This window comes from Telmatherina bonti (assembly GCF_933228915.1).
Source record: "Telmatherina bonti genome assembly, chromosome: 12".
NCBI classification, from domain to species: domain Eukaryota; kingdom Metazoa; phylum Chordata; class Actinopteri; order Atheriniformes; family Telmatherinidae; genus Telmatherina; species Telmatherina bonti.
Window position 1 is genome coordinate 23,584,202 of NC_136610.1, and position 25,126 is coordinate 23,609,327.

A 25,126-nucleotide genomic window follows, 5' to 3' on the forward strand; every position below is an offset into this window, starting at 1 on the left:
GAACTTACATTCAGACCTGCTACACAACCATGAATACAACGTGAAGAAGGAGGTGGTGCAGCATCCACTAGGATCATTGCAGCAGGGTTTTACCTCCACACAAAAACCCAGAATTCATGTATTTTCATTCAGCTGGTCTGATGACGGCCAACTGCAGCACAGAAAATATGTCATTATAAAACATTTAGCAGTTTTAACTATAAAATTAAAGTTAATCTTCCCGTAAAACCACTGGTCACTACACTGATCTCAGCTGGACCTTCATCCGATAAGGTTTGGGAGTCATAGTGACCCCAAAGACCGGAGTGAAGTCTGGTTCTCCAGCATCTTCAGGCCAGATGAACTTGAACTTCCTCAGAAGAGTCACCATGATGAGGAAGAGCTCCATACGAGCCAGACCTTCTCCCGGACACACCCGAGGACCTGAGACAAATAAAACCAGGTTAAAGTCATTTGGAAGAGCTGCATTTGAATCCATCGTTTTATTCCAACATACCTGCAGAGAAAGGCATGAAGGCTTCTGGTTTAACAAACTCTCCCTGGTCATTCAGGAAGTTTTCAGGGTTGAACTCATGAGGGAATTTCCACTGTCCCTCCTCCCTCAGGACAGAGGTCAGGTTCTGGATGATCATTGTTCCCTGAAGAGAAACCAGGAGAACATAAAACCATACAGGTTTTATGTTTCATGTCATGACAGGACAGGATTCTCCACAGCTTTGGTCTCTCTCCTGCTAAATCCTATTGATGCAAGCTGTCTCACCTTGGGAATGGAGTATCCCATCAGCTCGGTGTCTTTAGTCGTGCAATGAAAGACGCTCAGAGGAACAGTGTTGGCGATCCTCTGGACTTCATGGATCACAGCCTGGATAAAGAAATTTTTTTATATTGTATGTGACTTCGAATGAAAATGTTAAATAGTTGAAGTTCTTGGAAGCTCATGTGTACAGTACCTGCATGTACGGCATGTTGTTTCTGTCCTCAAAACTGGCCTGTTCCTTCCCCTCCAACACTTGGTCGATCTCCTGCTGACATCGTTCTGAGGAAGTGAATGTGTTTAACATTGTTTACAAATTACATATAAATAATGAAGTGATAATGAGCGTATAGAGGTTGGACACAAGCTACCCCATTGGTTTTTTTATTTTACTCCATGTTCTCACAATGACTTGGAGCAATAAGCATGTAATTGCTCCATTTGGCCACTGGAGGGCGTGTCTCATACAGTGATCAGTGCCCTTCTATCTTTTTGTAAATATTCATAAATAAAACATGTATGTATCAGTATTAGACAGCAGAAGAGTCTCTGAAAGAGTGGGGAAGTTGGCTGTAGTTAACAGAGGTTTCCTTAATGTTGGTAGCTTGAGGAAACTAGCAGCAAAGCTAACTGTGTTAATGTGTATACATTTACCTGTAACTAAATAGAATTTGTAACAATTTTTTGTAATCTTTTTGTTTTGTAATCAAAACAGTTGTTATTAGAGCAAAGTGTTGACTGTAAATTTATAAACCCTGTTAGTTTAGTGCTGTCTGATGCTGAAAATGGCAGATTTTTATGCTAACTGTGTCCTCATGTCTTTTGTTAACAGCTGAACACAATAAAAACCCACAAGGACAACACACTGAATCATTATTCAAATGACAGAAAGATACAAAACTCAATGCAGCTGCAAACTCAATGCAGATACAAATATCAATGAATCAGATACACCAACAATGTACTGGCCCAAAGGTATAATGAAACAAAACGTGAGAGAGAATTGTTACGGTCAAAGAAGGCATCCCATTCTCACTAGGGTGATAGAAGCATCACCCTAACTCAACCCTTTTGTAACCCATAATCTTATAAAATAACATCATGCACCAGCCCAGTGTACACAAAAAACAGATAAGGACAAAGAGTCTAATTACCCAAGAGAGCATATCAAGTCTTTCTCTGCGACATTAACCATTCATTCTCATGTAGGTGTGTAGACGTGCCTTGTATGTGTGGGTAGTTCATCAGGTAAAGAAAAGCCGTCTGCAGGGTGTTGGAGGTGGTGTCAGTTCCAGCGCCGTAAATGTCCAGAGAGACTGCAATGAGCTGTTCCTCTGAAAATGAAGAATCCTGACCTCCTCTCTAAAAACACAACAGTAAGGATGTACTTTTAAATGATAAGAATGCTGGTGTACCTGACGGACATAAGTTGACTGAATAATTCTATTAGAGGATAGGGATTCCTGCATGTCCCTGTCCCAAACTCTGTTTACTGGGGGACTTTAGTGACATTTACATGGACATAAAGCACATATGTTCTTGACTGCCTTATATATTGCAAAGAAAACTGTTCTGGGGGGTTTGGAAATTAATCCAACTTCCATTTAGTAATGTTAACCAAGGTTTGACATCAGTCATACAAGGAACAAAAGGCTCTGTAGCCTTAACAGAGGATCTATTACTCCATAATATAGCATTCCATTCTAGATTGTGCCGTCTGTAGGGAGCAGATTGTAGTAGCTCTGACTTGCTATCTTGATTTTTTTTTTAAAGTACAACCTCTTCTCACATAGATATTGCCTCAAATTAGGTATTGTTTCTGAGGATTTCATGCCGGTTCGGAGGGTGTGCTGCAAGGAAGATTTTTCTGCATATTTTTGGCTCTTTCAAGACATGTTGTGATGAGTCTCCATGGCAACGAAAGACTTGTTTACAATCGGGATCAACTGATTAACCTCTCCCAAATCAGGATTATCAGTGAACCAACACATCAAATCCCAATGGAGTTGAAAGAAAGAGAAGAGGTTGCAGAGCTGGATTGAGACAGTGGACAAAGCGATGGAGATTTAAACCATATCTCCCAACCACCTTAATGGGTACTGTGAGATCGCTAGTTAACAAAACGGACGAGCTCGAGATGCTAACAAGGTCTCAGAAAGAATTCAGAGAGTGCAGTATTATGTGCTTCACCGAGCCATCTGCTGGGGTAGTAGCATCAGAACCAGAGACTTGGTTCAGAGATAAATAAAGTATTTTTTCATTTAATAATCCCAAAGCACTCCTCACAAGGCAGGTACATTGCTAAAGATTTTAGGTCCACCAAACATATGTGGACACAGGTTGGACCAACCCTCATGATCTCCCTGTAGTAGGAACATGCTCTTCTTTTTCCTTCATGCACACTGGTGGTAGTGAAAAGCAACATAATCTTCTGAACTTTCATTCAAGTAACTAATTAATATGCCTGTATTTTGAATTTATTTCAAACACAATAATAACACAGCAGATTAAACTTGGTGAGCTGACTCTTGCTCCACACACTGACCTTCTCCAGTTCATCCAGATAACAGTCAACAAAGTGTCGTGGCTCTCCAGGGACTCTGGTCCTCTTGAACTCATTCACCATCTGTCTTACAATATTCCCACAAGTCTGAAGACAAGCAAAAACAAATCAAAAATGTTCATTTAGTTTATATAGCATGAAAACATTAATATAACAAATTATCCAGGAGCCTGGAGAAGGTCATCAGTCATGTTTCACTAACAGATCCTGGTCTGAACATGAGGTACTTTACATTAGATGACAAATTAAAGTTAAGGCATTGACTATAAAGCCCAGCTAAGAGGTGGGAGGAGCCAGTTCAACCTTAAGGCCCATTTGAGCTGGATGCAATATCCATCTATCCATTCATTTTCTTCATTGTTTAGTATTAATATTGTACTTCGATGTGACTTTAAAACAAATGTACCTGAAATTCATAAAGATCTAAACTGGTTAATGGTAAAAGACAGATTACGTTATACTGGCATTTGTAAGAAATGTATCCACAGCAAAAACCCTGCATGTTCTATGCAAAGAACTATGTTCCCGTTCTAAAACTCACAGTTACAGCCCGAGACATGATGTCAGAAATCATTTATCACCACCAAAGACAAATACACAAATACAAACAAATATATATATATATATATATATATATATATATATATATATATATATATATATATATATATATATATATATATATATATATATATATATATATATATATATATATATATATATATATAGATAGATAGATAGATAGATAGATAGATAGATAGATAGATAGATAGAGGGAGAGAGAGAGAGAGGGATTACCTCATAATTCTGAAAGGTCTTTCTGAAGGGCAGTGGCAGGTTGCGAATTATGTGAAAAGAGTCGTAAAGCTGCAAAGACAGATGCATCATTAGTTTAATGAGTCATTTGGAAAGAAACAGGAAGATGTTCTGTGTCATTGAATTTTAAATATCTATCTATCTATCTATCTATCTATCTATCTATCTATCTATCTATCTATCTATCTATCTATCTATCTATCTATCTATCTATCTATCTATCTATCTATCTATCTATCTATCTATCTATCTATCTATCTATCTATCTATCTATCTATCTATCTATCTATCTATCTACCAAGAAGCAAGTTCAGACAATGAAAAGTGAAGTTAGTGCAGTGCTTGTTGTGGCCAGCAGGGATTTTTTTAAATGACTACTCACAATTCTTTAAAGAATTCTGTTCTTTACATCTGCTTGTGGGTGTAAGTAATTAACTCTTAGATGTGTTCTGACTCACCATAGACCATGGTCCATTGATTAACTTGGTATTCTCAGTGATACACTGAATAATGGTTTTGATGGTCTCATCATGGTACTCGTAGCGTTTACCAAACAGAACCTGGCAGATGATGTTAGAAGCTGCATTATGGAACATGACCTGAGGACTCAGAGTTTTACCTGAAAAAGATTAAACAGAGATAAATGTGTGACTCCAGACCTCTACAAAACAACCTGACAAACATATGGACGAGCCTACAATGACATACCAATGCTGGTTTCCAGTATTTTAACGGTGTATTGAATCTCATTATGGATTCTCTCCTCCATGGACTGCTTTCCCAGACCAAAGTTTCTTAAAGTCATCAGAGCAAAACGACGATGGTCTCTCCACAAAGAACCATAATCTGCTAGAACAATTCCTGCAAGTGTGTCAACAATTAAGAAAAAAATTCAGATTCACCAGTTTCTAAAAGTATTCCAAGAGGAAACATTTTTACTGATGAAATGTCATCTGTAAAGAGGAATGATTGTAGGGAGGCAAAGGCCTCAATCCAGCGTTTAATTTATTGTGGGAATCATTGTGGGAGTCATGGTGATACAAAATGCATATTGACTTGTTGGGGTTGTGGCACATTCTCACTGATCTCTGACTTGTAGTTTCTACCTTTTCTTTGAACAACATCATTAACAAGTGAGTCTTGGGGTCGTCCTGAAAAATCAGAGGCCTTGACCACAATAGCCTCCTTCATGGCCTTCAGCCCATTGATGACTACAGCCGGGTTGGGGCCAATGAACAGACTGTAGACATCTCCATAAGTCTTGTTCAGCTGAAAGAAAACCAGACAAAATATCCGGATAAGAAATTTTTCAATCTTTCAGATGATTAAAGAACTAAAATGTGTTTCACCATGAACCTGCTAAATCTGCTTGTCTATAATCTGATACTGGTCTTCTGCCACGTGGTGGACACCATTTGCACTATAATAATTCTGACTTTTCACATTTATAAACAGTTTACATATACAAATAATTTATGTTTATACTTCATTCTACATTTTGTTATATAATCTAATAAAAATTTCAGATGAAAAGATTTCACCCACTAAATATCACACAACAATTAAGATTACCGATAAAAGAAAAAATCAGTCTAAACAACAACACATTGCAACCATTCCCATTGAGCAAAGACCTTACCCAAGTCAGTATTCCATCGCTTCCAATTCTGATCCCTGGCAACAAATGTGTAAAAAGCCTTTCTCCAGGACATACAACACTATCTTCCAGACACCTGGCTGACACAGATACCTGTTTACAATGCAGAGACCTTCCATGCTGTTCGGCTCAGTTCAGGCTTGATCAGAATTTCCTAAGCAACCAACATCCACACCACTAATATCACATATATTGCACTGGAAAATTAAAAGACTGACAATGACAATCATGCCAGTCATTAAAAAAAACTGTAATCCATTTATAACCTTCTTACACTCAAAGCCACCAATTGTAACACAAACATGCACATGTCTTTTCCTGTACACACTTGATTTTTTCTTTCTCCTTCCTTTCTTTTCTTATTCAGTTTTTCCTGCCAGTGTGTCATGTTCATCACGTCTTGTCCTGTCCTGCCTTGTTCCATCCTGTATCATTGTTGGGTTAATTTTGTGCTTTGCTTCACTTTCCGTTTTTTATATTGAATGTAAAAGAAATGGTTATATAATCATGTTTGTGCAGCTTCATTGTGCATGGTCATGCTTGTGTAACCCTTTAAAGGTAGTTTGTACCCAGCAGAAGAGTCTTGAATGAAACAGAACTGTAAGTTGATCTCACCTGATCCTCAGGACAGCTGCAGTTGAACAAACAACACACTGCTTGATATAGCTATTTTTTTCTCTGCTTTAAAACTAAATCTTGTTTGCATGTTATTCGTCCGTTAAATACTCAATAAAAAGTTAAAGTAACCTTCATATGAAGGACAGTTAAGCTGTAGCATAAAGGTTTTTGACCATGATGACGATGAAAAACCCTTTCAGGTCTCATCTAATATAAAGTTGGAAGTTTTACATCAGTAATGACTTGCAGTATTAGTTGGATACAGTCCAGGTGTGCACAGAGTTAACAGAAGTATTTTATTGCATGACGGACAGATAAGTTGTAGCATAAAGGTCAATGCATGAAGACAGTAAAAAAAAAACATTTTAGGTCTTATTTCATCCAAGATGGAAGTTTTATATTCATAATGATTTGCAATATTGAATACATTCCAGATGTGCACAGAGATAACAGAAGTATTTAACAGCAGCACCAGAGATTAAACTTTTCTTACCCTCTCAAAGTCCTTCAAAGGGTTCTCCAGGTTGAGCTGCAACAGGTTCCCCAGTATGGGCAGAGCCGGGGGTCCCGTTGGGAAGTTCTTAGGCCTCTGAGATTTAAATAAGAGGATGATGAAGCAAACGCAGAGCAACAACAAAACAAATGTCAGGAACATGGTGGCAAGTTTTAGGCTGAGACCAACTGTGTGACTAGAATAAAACAGAGACTGGGTTCAGTCTTTTGCTCCACCTCCTCTGGCAGTGTGGTCTCTCAATTGAAAAGCACTGATGCCTTTCAACAGAAACATGTCATTCTTAGAGACAAAAGCTGCGTTCTTGCTCTCCCAGGTGGTCGATCCTACTTAAAATCAGGTGAAAAAAAATGTCAGAAGTAAAGAAATATGTAACTTCAAATGTTGTTTAAATTTTATATGTTTGATAGGTTCATGTGCAGGGAATTGTTCTGACGAAGAAATCATAGTTCCCACTTTCAGCTCAGCAGTTGTGGTGAAGTTTATTTATAGAAAGGACAGAGCTCAGAGAAAGAATGTGTACTGACTTTATTTCCAAGATAAAACTAAACATTTATCCTTAAAATGAAGGACACAACATATTAACATAATGTTAATAGTCCTACCAGCACCTACTAAGCCCAGCCCAACACAAACAGGACCACGTCATCCGCAAAAAGCAGAGACCCAATCCTGAGGCCACCAAACCGGATCCCCTCAACACCTCGGCTGCGTCTAGAAATTCTGTCCATATAAGTTATAAACAGAATCGGTGATAAAGGGCAGCCTTACTACCGGCAATGCGAACCAAGCTCTGACACCTTTCGTTTTGGGACAGGACATCTTGTACAAGGGAGTCCGGTTCCCCATACTCCTGGAGTACCCCCCACAGGAGCCTCCGGGGGACACGGTCAAACGCCTTCTCCAAGTCCACAAAGCACATGTAGACTGGTTGGGCAAACTCCCATGCCCCCTCCATGACCCCAAAGAGGGTATAGAGTTGGTCCACTGTTCCGCAACCAGGACGAAAACTGCACTACTCTTCCTCAATCTGAGATTCGAGTACCTGATGGACCCTCCTCTTCAGAACCCCTGAATAGAACTTTCCAGGGAGGCTGAGGAGTGTGATCCCCCTGTAGTTGGAGCACATCCTTCCCTTCTTGAAAAGAGGGACCACCACCCCCTGTCTGCCAGTCCAGAGACACTGTCCCCAATGTCCATGCGATGCTCCAGAGATGTGTCTGCCAGGTCTCATCCACCCCCCGGGGGCTTGCCACCAAAGAGCTTTTTAACCACCTCAGCAACCTCAGGCCCAGAGATAGGAGAGTACACCCCAGAGTCCACCAGCTCTGTTTCCTCATAGGAAGTTGTGTTGGTAGAGTTGAGGGGTCTTTGAAGTATTCTCTTGACCGACCCACAACATCCCAAGCTGAGGTCAGCAGCTCCCCATCTCCACTGTACACACCATTGACGGAGTACTGCTTTCGTCCTCCTGAGTCGCTGGATTGTGGACCAGAATCACCTCGAAGCTATCCTGAAGTCGTTCTCCATGGCCTCACCGAACTCCTCCCAAGTTTTTACCTTGGCGATAGCCAAAGCCACATCCTACTTAGCCTGCCAATACCTATCAGCTGCCTCCAGAGTCCCACAGGCCAAGAAGGCCCGATTGGACTCCTTCAGCTTGACGGCATCCCTCGCTGCAGGTCTCCACCAACGAGTTCTGGGATTACTGTCAGGACAGGCACCAACAACCTTACAGCCATAGCTCCAGCTGGCCACCTCAACAATAGAGGCACGGATCACAGCCCATTCGGACTCAATATCCCCCACCTCACTTGGAACATGGTTGAAGCTCTGCTGAAGGTGGGAGTTGAAACTGGTTCCATAGCCCATGCCATGCGTCAAGGTGAGTCCGACTACATCCAGCCGCTCAACCTCGCACATAAGCCCAGGCTCCTTCCCCTCCTTGACCTACAGCCGCAGATCGTACTGCCAGGGTCCCCGCCTCCTGCCGCCGCCCAGCTCACATTGCATCCGACCTCTATGGCTCGTCCCGCAGATGGTGAGCCCACGGAAGGTGGGGCCCACGTAGCCTTTTCGGGCTAAGCTGCATTTAACCCCATTATTTTATTCCAACATACCTGCAGAGAAAGGCATGAAGGCTTCTGGTTTAACAAACTCTTGCTGGTCATTTAGGAAGTTTTCAGGGTTGAACTCATGAGGGAACTTCCACTGTCCCTCCTCCTTCAGGACTGAGGTTAGGTTCTGGATGATCATTGTTCCCTGAAAAGAAACCAGGAGAACATTAAACCATGTTAGACTTTCTACAACTTTGGTCTCTCTCATAACTGGAAGTTAAATCAGGAAACTATGATGGTATATAGTACCTGTATGTACAGCATGTTGTTTCTGTCCTCAAGACTGGCCTGTTCCTTACCCTTCAACATCTCATCAGTCTTCCCCTGACATTGTTGTGAGACAGTAACCTTTACCATTAAAACATATGACTTTACAAAAAGTCTGACTAAAGACTAATTTGTTTCTCTTTTCACTTCATTAGCCCAACCCTTTTTATATCCCATAATTCTGTAATAAAATGATCCATCAGCTTAGTGTACACAGAAGAGGACAAAGAGTCAAACCTTCCATCAAAACGCAAACATCCAGCATTTCCACTACAACCATTCATTCTCATACACATGTGCAAACATGCCTTGTATTTGTGGGTAGTTCATCATGTGAACGAAAGCTGTCACCAAGGTGTTTGGGTGGTGTAGGTACCAGCACCGTATTGGAGCCAGGTAGCTATGAGCTTTTACTTTGAAAATAAAGAATCCTTACCACTCTGGAAAAAAAACACTGATGAATGTGGGTTATAATATTGTAGGTATACCTAATGGATGCAAAATCTATTAATCTTTGACAACAAGACAGTGAGTATGATAAGATGAATACAAATAAAGTATCTGCCCATTTTCTACTGCTTATCTGAAGTCAGGTCACAAAGGCAGCAGTGGATGAAGTTTAGACTTCTCTCATCTCAGACACTTTACCTTTACCCTTACCTTTAATCCTGAGATGTTTCTATGACAGCTGACAGTTGTCCTACCTCCAGTGTATCAGAGGTTTTCTAAATGTTCCCATTGGGAACAGGATGCATCCTAAGCCAATGCCTGAGCCACCTTGTGTGGCTCCTCATGATGTAGAGGAGCAACGAAACCACTCTGATCTCCAGGATGACTGAGTTTCTTGACTTGTCTATAAGGGAGAGTTTAGATACTCTGCAGAGAAAACCCATTTCAGCCATTGTATCTGCCATCTTGTCCTTCTATCACTATCCAAGGCTTGTTATGGAGGTGGGGATAGGACTATTGTTTGACCAAAAAATCAAGCGCTTTGCCTTTTGGCTCAATTCATGCTCGACCATGACAGACAAATATAGAGCCGCATGTTGATCTCCTGCTCCATTCTTCACTGCCTGGTGAACAAGACCCCATGATCAGTGGTGTAGTGGTCCCTCAAGAAGTAGGTATCCGCTCAGTTATTCGTCCTTGTTTTAAAAACAGAAAAAAGTAGCCCAGAAAACCACTGTTTCAGAAAAAGTGACATGTAAGACTACATTTAGTTTATTCCAAAATCCACCTGTGTATTTGCTCGTTGTCACATCTGCTCTGGTTTCAGGAAGGAAGAGTTCTAGTTTAGTTTAGTGAAATGACTAAACCAATCCTGGAACACGGACTAATGAGAGACAGGTTCATAGACATATATACAAATAACTTTATTATGTCTAAATTATTATCTCAAATACCATTATAATGTCATTATTATGTTCAGGCTAAAGTTAACGCAGCTGATGGCTAACTGCACCAGTGTAGCATAGGTAACCTTAGCTGAGCTGCTGGGCGACGTAGGTACATATGTAGACACGTTTGTAATTGTAAAAGCAGCATCACAGAACGTTTAGAAGTTGGTCTACTCAATGTTGACTGAAAAAGAAGTGGGTATACTCCGTATACCCGCTTATACCCTGGACTACACCACTGCCCATGATAGTTGAACACTGCACTTTTGGCAGGATCCCCAATAAAAAACCCAAACCCCCAAAACCAAAACAAAGTCAGTGATAGGCAACAGCCCTGGATAAGTCCAACCCTCACCAGAAATGGATCCAACTAACTGTCAGCAACATGGACAAAGTTCTAACAGCAGTCGTCCAGGGACCAAAAAGTCCTTTACCCTTACCAAATGGTCTGTCTCTCCATATCTTTAAGCAGTTGTCAAAGAACTCCCTGAAGACATGGATGAACATTATTCAAGTCCACAAAACACATGCCCTTCCCAGGATCCTGCAGAGGGTGTAGAAAGTCTACTGTTCTATGATAAGGAAAAAAGCTACACTGTTCCTCATGAATCTAAGGTTTGATAATCCAGTAAACTCTCTTCTCCAGGACCTCTGAACAGACCTGACCTAGACTGAGGACTGTGATCCCCCTGTAGTGGGAACATACCCTCCTTTCGTCCTTCATGCACACTAGTGGAGGTAAAAAGCTCTATAACCTTTTGAACTTTCATTTAAATAACTAATTCATCTGTCTGTATTTTAAATTTATTTCAAACACAACCACATATAGCAAATTAAACTTGATGAGCTAACTCTTGTTCCACATACTGACCTTCTCCTGTTCATCCAGACAGCAGTCAACAAAGTCTGAAGAAAAAAAAACAAATCAAAAATAAAAAACACATAAAATACATAGTATATTAGTTAAATCATTTCATTCATTTTGCAGGAAACTCCCGGAAGTACAGCGGCCAGGAGCCTTTATACTCTTATTCGGCCGCTGGTGTCCTGGACTATGGCCAGACCCCTCTATGGTGATGTCCGTACTTAAATCTTTTGCCGCATATATTGTTACAGAGGATCACTGCCTGTTTTTAGATCCTTTCTGTCAAAACATATCCATATTTACTGTAAGTATTGCCCTTTTGTACTTTATATACCTTTGTTGATTACTGCTTCTTTATATTCAGCATCTTTATGTCCTCAAAAGCGTGGCTAATTTAATACTGGTCTCACAGGCCACAATAGAAGCAGCAGCAAATTTATGCTACAAACTCTTTTCTTTACATTATAATAATAATAATTATTATTATATTATTATTATTATTAGTAGTAGTAGTAGTAGTAATAGTAGTAATAGTAGTAGTAGTAGAAGTAGTAGTAGCAGCATTTTTGCTCCATCCATAACCACCCATCCAAAACTTGCTTCCAAAACTACCTTATAGTTTCTATTAATCTATATTCTACTTATTTTCAAGTGGATTATTTATGTAACCTGTCATATGTTGAATGTGTTTGCTGAGAAACACGCACGTCTCATTTCTCGCTTTGTTGCAAGTACTGGCGTCAACGTCTGTGCGCACGCGCAATTATACTTCATACAACCGCAATAAGCAAATATGGCGGCGGCCGTCGACAGTGTTGTGAAAGTGTAAGTTTACCTTTTTTATTGTAAGAGTGAAACGAGTAGCCCAAAGATGTGGTTGTGTTGTTGTTTGTTAATATTTTTAATGAATCGCTGAGAAACTTCAACATATTGTATCTTTATTATGGAATACAATAACTCTCCCAAGAGAATTACGTTATCTTTGAGCTAATGTTAGCTTGTTAGCTATGGGCACGAGCCCATTGTGTGGCCATTATTTATGTCTAACTCTGTAAGTCGGCATGTATTCACCGTGGTGTTATACACAATATTAGTGAACTAATTTAGTCAGCCGCTTGTGAATGACGGGGCGCGTTAATTCTACAATGAAGTGTTCGGCTTGGCGGGCGCTGTGTTGCTAACAATCAACCTTTTGTTCTGACAGCCCTCCTCTGTTAATACTGTTTACTATCATGTCACAGTTCATTGTTGTACCTGCGAATAGATAATACAACGAACATAAAATCTGAGCCTGTTAGCAGGGTGGCATACCAAAGGTGGCAACATGTTTTGAACATAAAAAATGAATTTATGAAGAAGGCATTTGTTCAGAATTTTTCATTTCTATGATACATCGCAGTTAGAGCATAGACTCTTGCTGATATAGCGCAATGACAAAGGGAACATTTAGGAACTAAAGAAGAAAGAAGAAGAACCATCAAACAGTTAGCAACCCATGCTTTAAGATTAGTGTTCCTCTTCATTCACGTCTAGGTCAAAAGAAAGAAAGGAAATGTTTCTGAAAGCTGCAAAAATAATTTTTATCAATTATACACAAGCTCAAAACTTAATTATTCGAGAAAACAATAAATATATGGTTTGAAAACCAGCATGAAAAATACATTGTATAGAAAAGAAATCTTTCCAAGAACCTTATAACAGTATTCCTAAAGTACATTTGTTACAACGTTACAGATGTTTTTTAAGAGTTAGAATGATTTAAATGTTAGTCCCTGGAACAAAAGGTTATTTAAAGTGCTATATTCTACTGCTACCGTGTAATATGTCAAAGTTTTTAACATATTATCTTTCTCAATATTTATTCAACGTTGATTAGAAGTAAACAATTCTTGGCTGTTATTTGACCTGTCTGTGTTTGGCCTTCAAATTTCAGACTGGGAGAGCAGTATTACAGAGATGCTATGGAGCAGTGCCATAGCTACAATGCTCGTCTCTGTGCTGAACGCAGCATCCTCATGCCTTTTCTGGACTCTCAAACTGGCGTTGCACAGTCGAACTGTTACATCTGGATGGAGAAGAGACATCGAAGTGCAGGTATATTGTATGATGAACTGACTTTGAGTGCTGCGATGTCTGATGATATAATCAAGTACTGTATTGTTGCTCTTTTAATAACACTAAGCAAATTGAAATAATGATTACAGAAATTTTTATCAACAAGTACTTACTTCCTTTTTTGTTTCTTTTTTCTAACTTTTACCCATCTGTGTCACATCAGGTTTAGCTCCAGGACAGTTGTACTCTTACCCAGCTCGTCGTTGGAGGAAGAAACGGCGTTCCCATCCACCAGAAGACCCCCGCTTGGCCTTCCCCCCTCTCAAAGCAGGTACCACTTTCAGTGAAAAACTTTTCCTATCTCATTTCTTTAATGTGGTACAGTCTTTATATTCATCATTATTAGTAGGCAACAGACCTCTTTAGATTGGTGATGATCCGTTTGAATTTTTAAATGTCTGATTTAGTTTTCATGTTAGTGCATGCATTTCTGTCCTGTTTGGTATGTGCAGCAGATTTAGAGTTGGGTCTGAAGCGTGATGCGTTAGGAGCAGTGGATGGAAGCAGCTTGGAGGCCTTGCTGAAAGGGGAGCCCCTTGAAAGAAGGAGTGGCGTGTCGGATCTCCGTGGCCCTGAGGATGATCCAGCCACTGTTGAGCCTCCTGCTACATCAACAGTTACTCACACATCCTCCGGGCGCATCCGCAAGGTTAGGCTCAAATTTAACTCCCTGCCTCACGTAATCATGGAGCCTACTTCCCACAAATGCAGCAGATTGAGCTAAGAGTGTAAGGATTTGAAAAATTCAAAGGTTCAGTGTGTCTCTTAACCTTCATCACACTGCATTAAAAATGATGTTTTTTCCTTATAAAACTGCATTCTTTTTCACAAACAAAAAAAAAATCATGCCTATCTGTTTCAAAAGCAACACAACATCGTCCTGCTCTGTCCCCCTTTGCATCTTTTACTTGGTCCGCATACCGATTAGTCTCGCGGACGAACAGAGCGATGATCTCTTCGTTGAAGAATAGCTCAAACAGCCTCCCTTCAGACACATCATTGTCTTCTAAATGTGGCCCTAAAAGTTTATGAACAGCGAACTGTGTTACTGTATTTCGGTGCATTTGTGCACCGGCAGCTGTTGAGCACTTGCAAAATTTGGGCGCATGAATGCGCCGGCAGTGTGTTGAAGGTTAAATATATCAGATAGGAACATGAATGTTTTTTTTCTTCTGCTTGCTTTTTAAATGTTTACATTAGAAGTAGTGACCTAGTTTTTGATATCATGTTCTAACTGAAGCAGAAAAAACATCAGATACAGATTGAAAAGTTGAAATGTTTTGGGCTGTAAATTAATCCAAACTGTTACAGCAGCGAGTCCTTGATCACGATGACTATTTGGATGATCTGGATGATGAAGACTTTGAAGATGAGACCCCCAAGAGACGAGGCAAAAGCAAGTCTAAGGTAAGTGTCTGAAGTTTTACTTTGCAGCTTGTTTTATTAAAAGATACCAAATAATGCTCCCACTGTGGAGTGTTTTACGTCTCATCCTAAGATGCACTTTTATTCTTTGACTTTTAACTGTGTCTAAGTTGTGTGTGGATTTTATTTTATTTATTGTGGCATACTAATTTTGTGTGCAGCACTTTTACAATGTTATGTTGTTCAAATGTGTTACATAAATAAATTGATTGATTGAATAAAATAAGAAGATGGAATTAAATGCTGCAGTTCTGAGAGCATCAGTGTGATCATGTTGAGCATTAGTGTTTCTATTCAGTAAAATGTAGTTTTCTTTTGTGTGCTGTACTACTGTTACTGTCAGGTAGAACATAGTTTAATTCACAAATACCTTTACTATATACTGTAGGTGACCTTTGGGATACTCCGGCAAACAAAAAAAAGTTATATTTGTGGCGACGTCAGTGTTGCTCACTGACGTCTCCCCATAAACTATAAATGCACTTCTTTACAGATATAAGGTGTTTTTTTAAAAGCTGGAAAAAAAAATAAAACAAAGTAAGCTGTTCATTTTGTGGTGCTACTTTTGTCAAATGTTAAATTGATTATCTAGGGCCGCAGTGATAAGAATGGCAAGAAGAAAACTGAGGCTGCAGCTGCAGCGTTGGAGGAGAGAGACAAACCATATGCCTGCGACAGTGAGTATCGGCTTGCTTTTAACACCTGTTTGCCATGCATGTCAGCAAATGAGGCTTTTGCTTTTTTCCCCTGCTGAAAGACAAAGAGAAGCCTTTTGCCATGCATGGTGTAATATGAAAGACCTCACCTAGAAATAAAGTTTTATAACAAAAGCTTTGGAGAAGTTGCTCCTCTGGATGCGTTGTTTTTGTTTTGTTTTTTTATTCTTTTTTCTGGGATGAGGCTCCCAGTGTGCTCTGTAACTTCCTATTGGCCTCAGCTTGCTGTGCAAATGTGTTTTGAGCTTGCTACTTTTGTGTCTGCCAGAAATTAATCATGCGGAAGATACACCCAGAAAAAAGCTGGTTTTGGGTGAATGGCTAACTTCCACATTGGGCCTTTTTTGAAGGGAGTTAGAATGAGCTTCCATCACGATAACACTTTTGTATGACGGTGTGTGTGTGTATCAGTATGTGGAAAACGCTACAAGAACCGTCCAGGCCTGAGCTACCACTATACACACTCTCACCTGGCAGAGGAGGAGGGCGAGGACCGCGAGGAGATCGAGGCACCACCCACTCCTCGCCAGCCTGAGGAGCAGAAGAGTGAGTCACTCTCAAGTGCTGAGAGAAAAGCAGAGAAAGAGAGAGAGAGAGGGGAGGGAGGTTTGGTTGCATGCCATGTAGCATGTGTGTGTTTGTTCAAGGGAAATTTCTTTCTCTCATTCTTTTTTTTTTTTTTTTTTTTTTTCCTGTTTTCGCTCGCCCTTTTAATTTTTTAACTTTCTGATTTTCATGATTTTGGGGAATTATATTGAATGTTCCTGACTGAAACATGCTTGTACAGCTGGGACGTTTGGCAAATTTTTCGTATTATCATCCATCTTTTTTTTTTCTCCTAAAAATATCCATCCCATAGCCGTTGTTGTTGTTGTTGTTTTTGTGTGTGCACTCAACACCATGTTTACATACTCGGGTGTGTTTTGTGAGTTGTCATTCATTTTGTGCACATCATGATTCAGGGCAGGCTCAGTCAGTTGGAATGAATAAAACTTGTTGCAGGCAGAAGTAACATGAACTGGTTTATACTTGAACAATGGAAAACTGAATAGCGACATTATAATCTATCTGTCTTTACATTTAAACAGTGTTTAACTGATTGTTATCATTAGCTTTGTCTGATAAGATATGAAGCACCATCAGATGCTGATGTACCTCTTGGCTGCATCGGGTCATGAATCAGTTCTAATAAGCGTTAAACACCTTCTCTTTATTTTCTCCTGCTCAGCTACAAAGAAAGGTCCTAATGGACTCGCTTTGCCCAACGATTACTGTGACTTCTGTCTGGGAGACTCCACCTTAAACCAAAAGACTGGCCAGTCGGAAGAACTGGTATCCTGCTCAGACTGTGGACGCTCGGGTAAGAACCAGTCTTACCTCTGATTAAATGTTCAGTAAGCCAGAGGCAATGAAGTTTGCAGTTTACATTGTTCTCAGAAGCAGATCTTAGTTAATGTGTGAAAAATGCATCTTTTTTCAGACACAGATTAAAGCTGATTGTTTATAGCAGCTCACTTTGAATTTATATGCTCAAATATTAACTGCCATTGGCAAATATTAGCAGTTGCAGAAAACTTTGTAAGTTGGCTGAAAAGCTGCTTTTACAGGACAAGGAGAAGGATGTATAATATAGTTATTTATTAGGTTAAACTGTTTTTTTTTTCTTTCATTGTATCCTAGATCAGTTTTCATGCAGCAAATCATCACACGGTTAAATGCATTCATATGATAGCTGTCGATCTGCACTTTATACATCGTGTGAAAATATAAACCCTATCAGGCCTGCTGTGCCTAGTTACAGTTGCTAAGCTGTGCTTGGTAAGTTACATGGTGTGATTTGGGCACAGCTGTTCTGACGATGTTTATGTAAATATATCTTTTCCCACCTCCTGTAGGCCACCCGACGTGTTTGCAGTTCACACCAGTAATGATGGCCGCAGTGAAGACCTACCGCTGGCAATGCATCGAGTGCAAGTGCTGCAATGTTTGTGGCACCTCAGAAAATGATGTGAGTTTCTTTTGGCCGTTTTCAGCAAACGTGTGCTCAGTGTTTCCAGACAATCGTATCATTTCCCTTTATAAACTTCAGCAGAAGAAAATATCAAGTTAAAAAAAACAAAACAATGGAGTAAACAATGACCTCCTCTTATTTGTCCACTACATCCACAGTCATCTGATTTTTTTTTGTTATCACATTGAAATGATATGTATCCACCTTTTTTACTTCCTTTTCCTTTCAACACACAACTTTTGTTTGCCTGATTTGGCATTTAAGAGTCACTAAGTCTTGGTTTGTTACCACTGTGGAAATTCATTAAAAATTCATTCACACAGTTCTGTGATGTTTGTAGTGCAAGACTTAAGCAGTTAAACAACCAATAATTACAGCCCACGGATAAAAGCTAATATTCAGAGAAAATAATTTTTTCCAGCAGCATGTCGGGACAACTGGAAATATGTGACTTACAAACTCCATACTTGTGAGTTATGTAAGTGCTGTTTTATGTTTTGCCTGGTCAAGAAGAGGCAAAGTGAAAAGTGCTCTTTTCTTCTGGGGGGAACAAATTACTTGGGGCTGATATAGTAAATTTTATCATCAGCAAATCTTTTGTAGGTGGAGAAGATCAGTTGCAAGTTTTTATGTGGATGGGAAGAAGAAGTATTCCCAACAAAGTGGATATTGTGTCAAAAGGATTCACATGGATAATGGGTTGTCATCCACATCCTACTAATTAAACTGCATCCACAGCATCTTCCACCAGACTACTTAGATATAAATGCTCAGTGCAGATTAACCTTGTGAACTGAGATTGTTCACATTTTACAATAAAATGCAAGTACACAGTGTTGACTGAATACCAGCCTTCTCTTAAATTACACTTTTTTCTTCAAGGAACCTTTCCCACATATATTCATCTCCTCACTAGACTGAACATGTTTTGTTTTCCCAGGACCAGCTGCTGTTCTGTGACGACTGCGACCGAGGTTACCACATGTACTGTCTAACTCCACCCATGACTGAACCACCAGAGGGTAAGTTACTGCTTTACTGTGGAGGTTAACTGACTACAAAGACTTGTATGTGCTGTTGAAAGATCACCTGCAAAGCAGCAACCACCTAATTGGCCTGATGTGCTGCCTCTTCCTCTAATCATTAGTGGAAAGAGCTCATAGTGTTCACAGAGATGTGACCTTTTGGACGTAAATGTATTCTTTACAGTCAAGCTGTGTATGGAGAATTTTCCAAAACACGCTGTCTTGGTATAGTGAATGATGGTAAACCTGGATCTCTTTTAGTGAATTCGCGGCAAATATTTTTATGATTTATTTATAAGTACTACATTTTAAAAATTTAATAGAAATCTTATGGATGGTGCACAAAAGGAACAAATAGTAACACATGCAAATTTTGCACGTGTTACATGTGTTGATATGGAAGAAACATTTGGGAAATAGGTATCTTTAAACCCACAATTTTATTTAACAATGAGTAGAAACTTCTCAAGCTATGAGAGTGACATTCCTCAGTTTTATTACAACATTTAAAGCAAAACAGACCTGTGGAACAGTGTAAATTCACTCTGTAGAGGTCATTCAGTATTGTATTTTATAATTTTATAAGATCACAAGACCCTTTATGTTTAATTGTAAAGAGATGATGCAGCCAATTACAATGTGTTGGTGAATTTTTACTTAAATCAGAAGGGAAACTCCCTGAAATTCATGTAAGCAAACTGTGTGCTGTATGATGCATGCCTTCTCTTTGGGTTGTCCGGCTTGGAACTATATACATGTATTTTTTTTAATGTCATTCATGTTAGGTTAATTAGTCATTCTAACTTCTCCCCAGGAGGGAGGGCGAATGGTTGTTTGTCTCTGTGTTGGCCCTGTGATGGGCTGCCGACCTGTTCAGAGTGTACACTGTGAGCCTCCTGCTAATTGCTGGACTAGACTCCAGCCCCCCTAAACCTGAATTGGACAAAGCGGAGTGTAGAATGAATGAATTTGAGCTTTTTAAGAAATTAGGTGGAGGATGTTTATAGAATTGTGTGGATAATCTTTGGAAATTAACTGAATTGTTTAAAACTTAAAATCTTTTACTACTTTGAAGTTTCAATTTGTAAAGCATTTCCAGTTGTATCTATTACAAGGACCTAGCGACTAAAATGTACATAAGATGTCACAGTAAATACAAAAACAGAGTTCTCAATGTAACAAAAATCTGCTTCATGTCCATAAAAAAAATCTCTATTCTTGAAGTGGTAAGATATGAAGCCACACACATTCTCACGTGTTTGTGCTGAATCTTCTAATGTGAAATTGTTGTGGATCTCACGGCAGACTTTGATCGTGTAAAATTGTAGGCTGCATGAAATATGTAAGAAGCAAAGAATAGGTAACTTAAAATAAGTTTATATGCAGATAATCCTGGCAAGACTTAAGAATAAAACTGGCCAAGGACAACAGTGTCCACTACTTTGTGAAAAGAAATGTTTTGATGTTTGTCAAACCTTTCTGTGTTAAAAGCTGTGGAGGTCCTGGGTGTCTTGTTTGGTTTAGTGATCCTATCTGTTTACAAGACAGAAATGTAGATGAGCATAATATGTACCATTCTTAATTTGTCTAAAAATTGAATAGCTTTGTTGTAAGACAAATTGAAAAAAGCAAAACTGAAAATTTAGCAAATCATGAACTTGCTCAAAAGTTTTGATATTTATACTTCCCGATGAACTCAGTGTATTGCCTGTTTCTCAACGAAGAATGTAATGCTACTTTATTGACATTGTTATGTAAACATGGATTAAAATAATGATGTATTAAACTACATGCATACAGGGTTTTAGCCCAGGCTCATTTGCAAACCTGTCCCTTGAAAACTTAACCCATTTTGTCCCCCATCACACTATTCTTATGCCCACCAGGGAGCTGGAGCTGCCACCTGTGCCTGGCTCTGCTGAAGGACAAAGCCTCCATATACCAGCAGAACCAGAGCTCTGCCCCCGAGTGACGTGAAAATAACATGAAGCCCACCCCTCAGCACCAGGACCCCACCCTTAACCAAAATGTCAGACCTCTTTTCAGATCAGAGCTCCACGCTCTGTCCAGATGTAGCTGAGCCAGATTGCACATCAGCTTTACAGATATTTCTTATCTACAGCGCTGGTGGTTGGTGAGAGGGAGGGGCACGCAAATGTATAACAGACCTCAGATCAGTTGACATGGAGATCAAACCTTCACTACCAGTCTGCCTGCCAAGTCGTTGTGGCTTGTTATCAAATGTGTGACTTATTGTGCACAGATACAGTATAGACACACTTTTTTGTGGACTGTTACACACACACACACAAAGGCCGATTACATGTAGTAACCATAGTAACTGCTGTCTCCATGGGAGCTCACAGGAGAAAATGGATTAGCATCACAGCTAATTAACAGAACCCCTTCTCAGTCAAAGACAGTGTGGACCGTCAAGACACAGTTCCCCCTCTGTCAAATTATCTATTTTTACTCACAAAAAGTTATTAAAGGACACACATATGGCAAGGAATATTATTAGAATTATTATTATTATCGTCTCTGATTACTAGTGGGCTTTGTAGTGGCATTTGTCTGTGTAATCTTGTCTGATCTGTTGGAGCGTTTACTGTTTACTGTGTTAAAAGAGGTTTCCCTGAGGGGCGTCCAGCCAGTGCCAAGGTCAGTCATCGTATGAGACACGTCACAGCAACACCTCACTCAGCTCACAGGGAGCTCATCACAAGCACCGTTAAGCATGATTGTTTTAAATTAGTGGCACGAAGGTGGTAAAGTTAAGTTAGCTTATGATGTTGCTTCTTTAAAAAGAAAAAAACAAACTGCCTCTTATTATTAACTCTTATTATTAAGTCTATCACATCAGTCACTTCGAACACTACACGAGTTTTCATTTACTACAGACTGAGTTCATCCTTTGATGTTTTTCACCATTGCTCATCCTGAGATGTAGCTAACACTCCTGTTGTGAATAGCAGCATACTTTCTAAAAAAAAAAAAAAAAGCTGATCACAGACCCATATTTTATCTCATTTGAAGCCTATTACACGAAACCAGACACCGCAAAGTCGCATTATTTTTGTCAAAGTTGTTTGCATTTAATTTAATTTTTTTTTTTTTTTTAACTTTGGAAGTGTTGTCTTTCATGCAGAAACAGCTGCTGTCCACATCACAAAGTCGTGTACAAACTAGCTGCTTTTATCATTTGTCACACTGAGGCTGATTTGCATGCAGATTGCACCTGTTTGAACGCACACAAACTCACATCAAGTGTTTGTTTTTTCTTTTCTTTTTTAACATTTTGTATTACCTGATATTCCATTGGTATTGGGAGTTTTTTCTAGTAAAATTTTGTAAAGTCTATGGTATAGCAAACACTTCAATATATAGCTCCTAATGTATTCTATGTACTGTATTGACTTTCTATTTTTGTTATGACTGTGACATGTTTGAATTCATTTCATTATTCTGATATGTCAGACTTTCATCATAAGTATTTGTAAAATGATGTACTTTGTTGTAATATTTTTATTTTTTACATTTCTTTGGTATTGAAGCTGATTTAGCCCGACTGAAATAAAAATCACTTTACATTGTGTCTGACTCAAAATAATTTGAACTTTTTTTTTATAGTGATATAGATAAAACTGATCATCATTAGTGTTGATAAGTAACACTCCATATCTTTTTATATATTTTTTAATTAACTGATGGTCAGATACTGGCCCATACTTGGGTGTCTTTTCCTATTGCAACCATAACAAATTCTAATGCAGCTGGGATGGTGTGTAAAACGTAGATTAGACAATACAATTATTTGCAAATCTTTTTTTTATTTTTTATTTTTTTGTCTCGTCCATTATTTAGGCAAGCAGAATGATGGTCTGGATGCTGTGTTCTGAGCAAATTTTCTCTGCCAAGGGAAGCTTTATAGATATAATGATCCCCTTGACTTTCTGAATTTTTATTTTATTTCTATATTTATTTTGTATTATTGTTTCAATTGTAGAGTTTGTACTGCTGGACCAGGGAGGACAGACGAAAGACAGAAAGAGTGAGGAGAAAAAACACCTCATAAGAAAAGTGAAAGAGATAAAGGGAGAAAAAAAAAAACTAAAAAATAACCCAAAAACAAAAAGAAAAAAACAACCTACAGATGTATACATATACACACATACATACACACATGTACATATTCACACACATACACATACATATACACACATACACTACTCACAAAAAGTTAGGGATATTCAGCTTTTGGGTGAAATTTCACAACAAGCCTAAAATGCATTCAAACCTGTACAGGTGAACTTAATGTGATCTTTTCTAAGCTTTTAAATGCACATGTCCAACTGTTAAATGTTTCAATAAATTTTGCACAAGTTGCTGTTCTCTAACAAGGAGCTTAACGGCAAAAATCACGGCAGGTGTGTGATCCTTGAATTGACCAATAAATGTCCTGGTTCAATTAGAGCTGGTGTTTAAACAGTTGTCCTCATCATGCTGTTCACATTTTGACATCAGGAGACCAAGACGACACCTAACAATGGAACAACAGTCCCTTGCCATTGCGATGCTTCAAACAGGACGTTCTCAGACAGAAGTGGCCACTGAGCTTGGAGTGTCACAGAGTGTCATCAGCAGGTTGCAACAGAGATATGGAGAGACTGGAAGAGTCACAGAAAGGCCTAGAAGTGGACGTCCTTTGGCCACATCCCGTGCTGATGACCGCTACATTATGAACACTGCCCTGAGAAACCGGATGATGAATGCCACTCAACTCCAGGCACGTTTAAGAGAGGTGAGAGGCACCCAAGTGTCACGTCAGACCATTCGAAACCGTTTACATCAGCGTGGTCTGCGTGCTAGACGACCTGCACGGGTACCTGACCACACCACCAGGCACAGGCATCATCGTCTTGCATGGGCCAGGGAGCGTTTACGCTGGACGAGGAACCAGTGGGCCTCAGTGCTGTTCTCTGATGAAAGTCGATTCACACTGAGCAGAAATGATGGCCGGCAACGATGTTGGAGACGTCAGGGAGAGCGCTATGCATCAGCCACTGTTGTCACCAGGCGAGCTTTTGGTGGTGGCGGTGTTACAGTGTGGGCAGGGGTGTCCACTTGGTACAGAACTGCCCTACACTTTGTGAATGGTACAGTGACAAGCCCATACTACCTGAATAACATCATTAATCCAGTGATTGCGCCCCTACATGAACAGCACAGGCCTAATTTCATCTTCATGGACGACAATGCTCCTGCTCATCGAGGCCGCATCATCAGGGAACGGCTGTTGGAGACTGGTGTACCTCAAATGGAATGGCCTGCACTCTCTCCAGACCTGAATCCCATTGAAAACCTGTGGGATCAGCTGAGCCGTCGTGTAGAGGCTCGAGACCCTGCACCCCAGAACCTCAATGACCTGAGGGCTGCCCTTCAAGAAGAGTGGGATGCCATGCCTCAGCAGGCAATAAGTTGCCTTGTGAACAGCATGAGACGTCGTTGTCAAGCTGTAATTGATGCTCAAGGGCACATGACGAGATATTGAGACGTTCAAATTTTTTGTTGTGGTGTAACTACCATTGTTGTTACCTTTTGTGTTGAATGAATTTTTTGAGATGAGGAAATCAGTAGTGCATCCTTCTACTTAAATGTCTTACTTTTATGATATTATATCACTGTAGCATGAACATCTTGCATTTTCCATAAATTTCACCTGAAAGCCAAATATCCCTAACTTTTTGTGAGTAGTGTATGTATACACACATATATGTGTATACATATATACATTTTTGACCTTTATTCAATTGAATACACAACAAAAACGAGATAATTAATATTTTTAAATATAAAAATGGTGTTTTCCAAATATTAACTGTTTGCTTTTGATGCCTTCTACACGTTTCTATAAAAGAAGCTTTATTGTCATTGTACAAGTTTTCAATATCCATAACCTTCGATCTATCAGATGGAGCCGCAGTGAAAACAAACATTATTGTGTAAAGGATATCGCTGTGTGGGCTCAGGAACGCTTCAGAAAACCATTCACTTGATACATCTAGAAGAGTAAGGTCAAACTCTATCATGCAAAGCAAAAGCCATACATCAACACCCAGAAATGTCCTCGGCTTCTCTGGGCCCGAGCTAATGTGAGACGGACTGAAGCAGAGTGGAGAATAGCAGTAGTCTGAAGAGTTCATATTGAAAATTGTTTTAGGAAATTATGCATGTTGTGTCCTCTTGGCCAAAAAGATAGAGGACTGTCT

General features: G+C 39.6%; 2 protein-coding genes across 6 annotated transcripts; one reads left to right on the forward strand and one right to left on the reverse strand.

The window, feature by feature from the left end:
• Positions 1-238: 238 nt before the first annotated feature.
• Positions 239-7,063, reverse strand: LOC306763316 (cytochrome P450 2J6-like; the record flags this gene model as incomplete). The annotated part of the gene is made up of 11 exons (XM_079250099.1): positions 239-423; positions 497-638; positions 761-862; positions 951-1,036; positions 1,978-2,116; positions 3,300-3,404; positions 4,116-4,184; positions 4,592-4,752; positions 4,842-4,994; positions 5,216-5,402; positions 6,902-7,063. 11 exons carry the CDS (start codon positions 7,061-7,063, stop codon positions 239-241), a joined length of 1,491 nt encoding a protein of 496 aa, XP_079106225.1.
• A 5,294-nt stretch (positions 7,064-12,357) lies between these two features.
• LOC306763430 (zinc finger protein ubi-d4-like) lies at positions 12,358-22,370 on the forward strand. 5 transcript variants are annotated; one of them, XM_079250226.1, is made up of 11 exons: positions 12,358-12,390; positions 13,499-13,659; positions 13,844-13,951; positions 14,133-14,329; positions 14,992-15,087; positions 15,698-15,782; positions 16,233-16,367; positions 17,050-17,181; positions 17,717-17,829; positions 18,773-18,854; positions 20,744-22,370. In XM_079250226.1, exons 1-11 carry the CDS (start codon positions 12,359-12,361, stop codon positions 20,827-20,829), a joined length of 1,227 nt encoding a protein of 408 aa, XP_079106352.1. In that variant the 5' UTR covers position 12,358; the 3' UTR covers positions 20,830-22,370. The 5 variants fall into 5 exon arrangements, with proteins under 5 accessions (XP_079106352.1, XP_079106353.1, XP_079106354.1 ...); XM_079250227.1 differs by having other exon boundaries at positions 14,995-15,087; XM_079250228.1 differs by having other exon boundaries at positions 14,136-14,329.
• Positions 22,371-25,126: the final 2,756 nt, after the last annotated feature.

Coding starts and splice junctions, on each gene's coding strand:
- LOC306763430 (XM_079250226.1), top strand. CDS start 12,359: ATGGCGGCGGCCGTCGACAGTGTTGTGAAAGT. Junction 15,783..16,232: donor CAAACCATATGCCTGCGACA/GTGAGTATCGGC, acceptor TGTGTGTATCAG/TATGTGGAAAACGCTACAAG. Junction 16,368..17,049: donor CCAGCCTGAGGAGCAGAAGA/GTGAGTCACTCT, acceptor TCTCCTGCTCAG/CTACAAAGAAAGGTCCTAAT.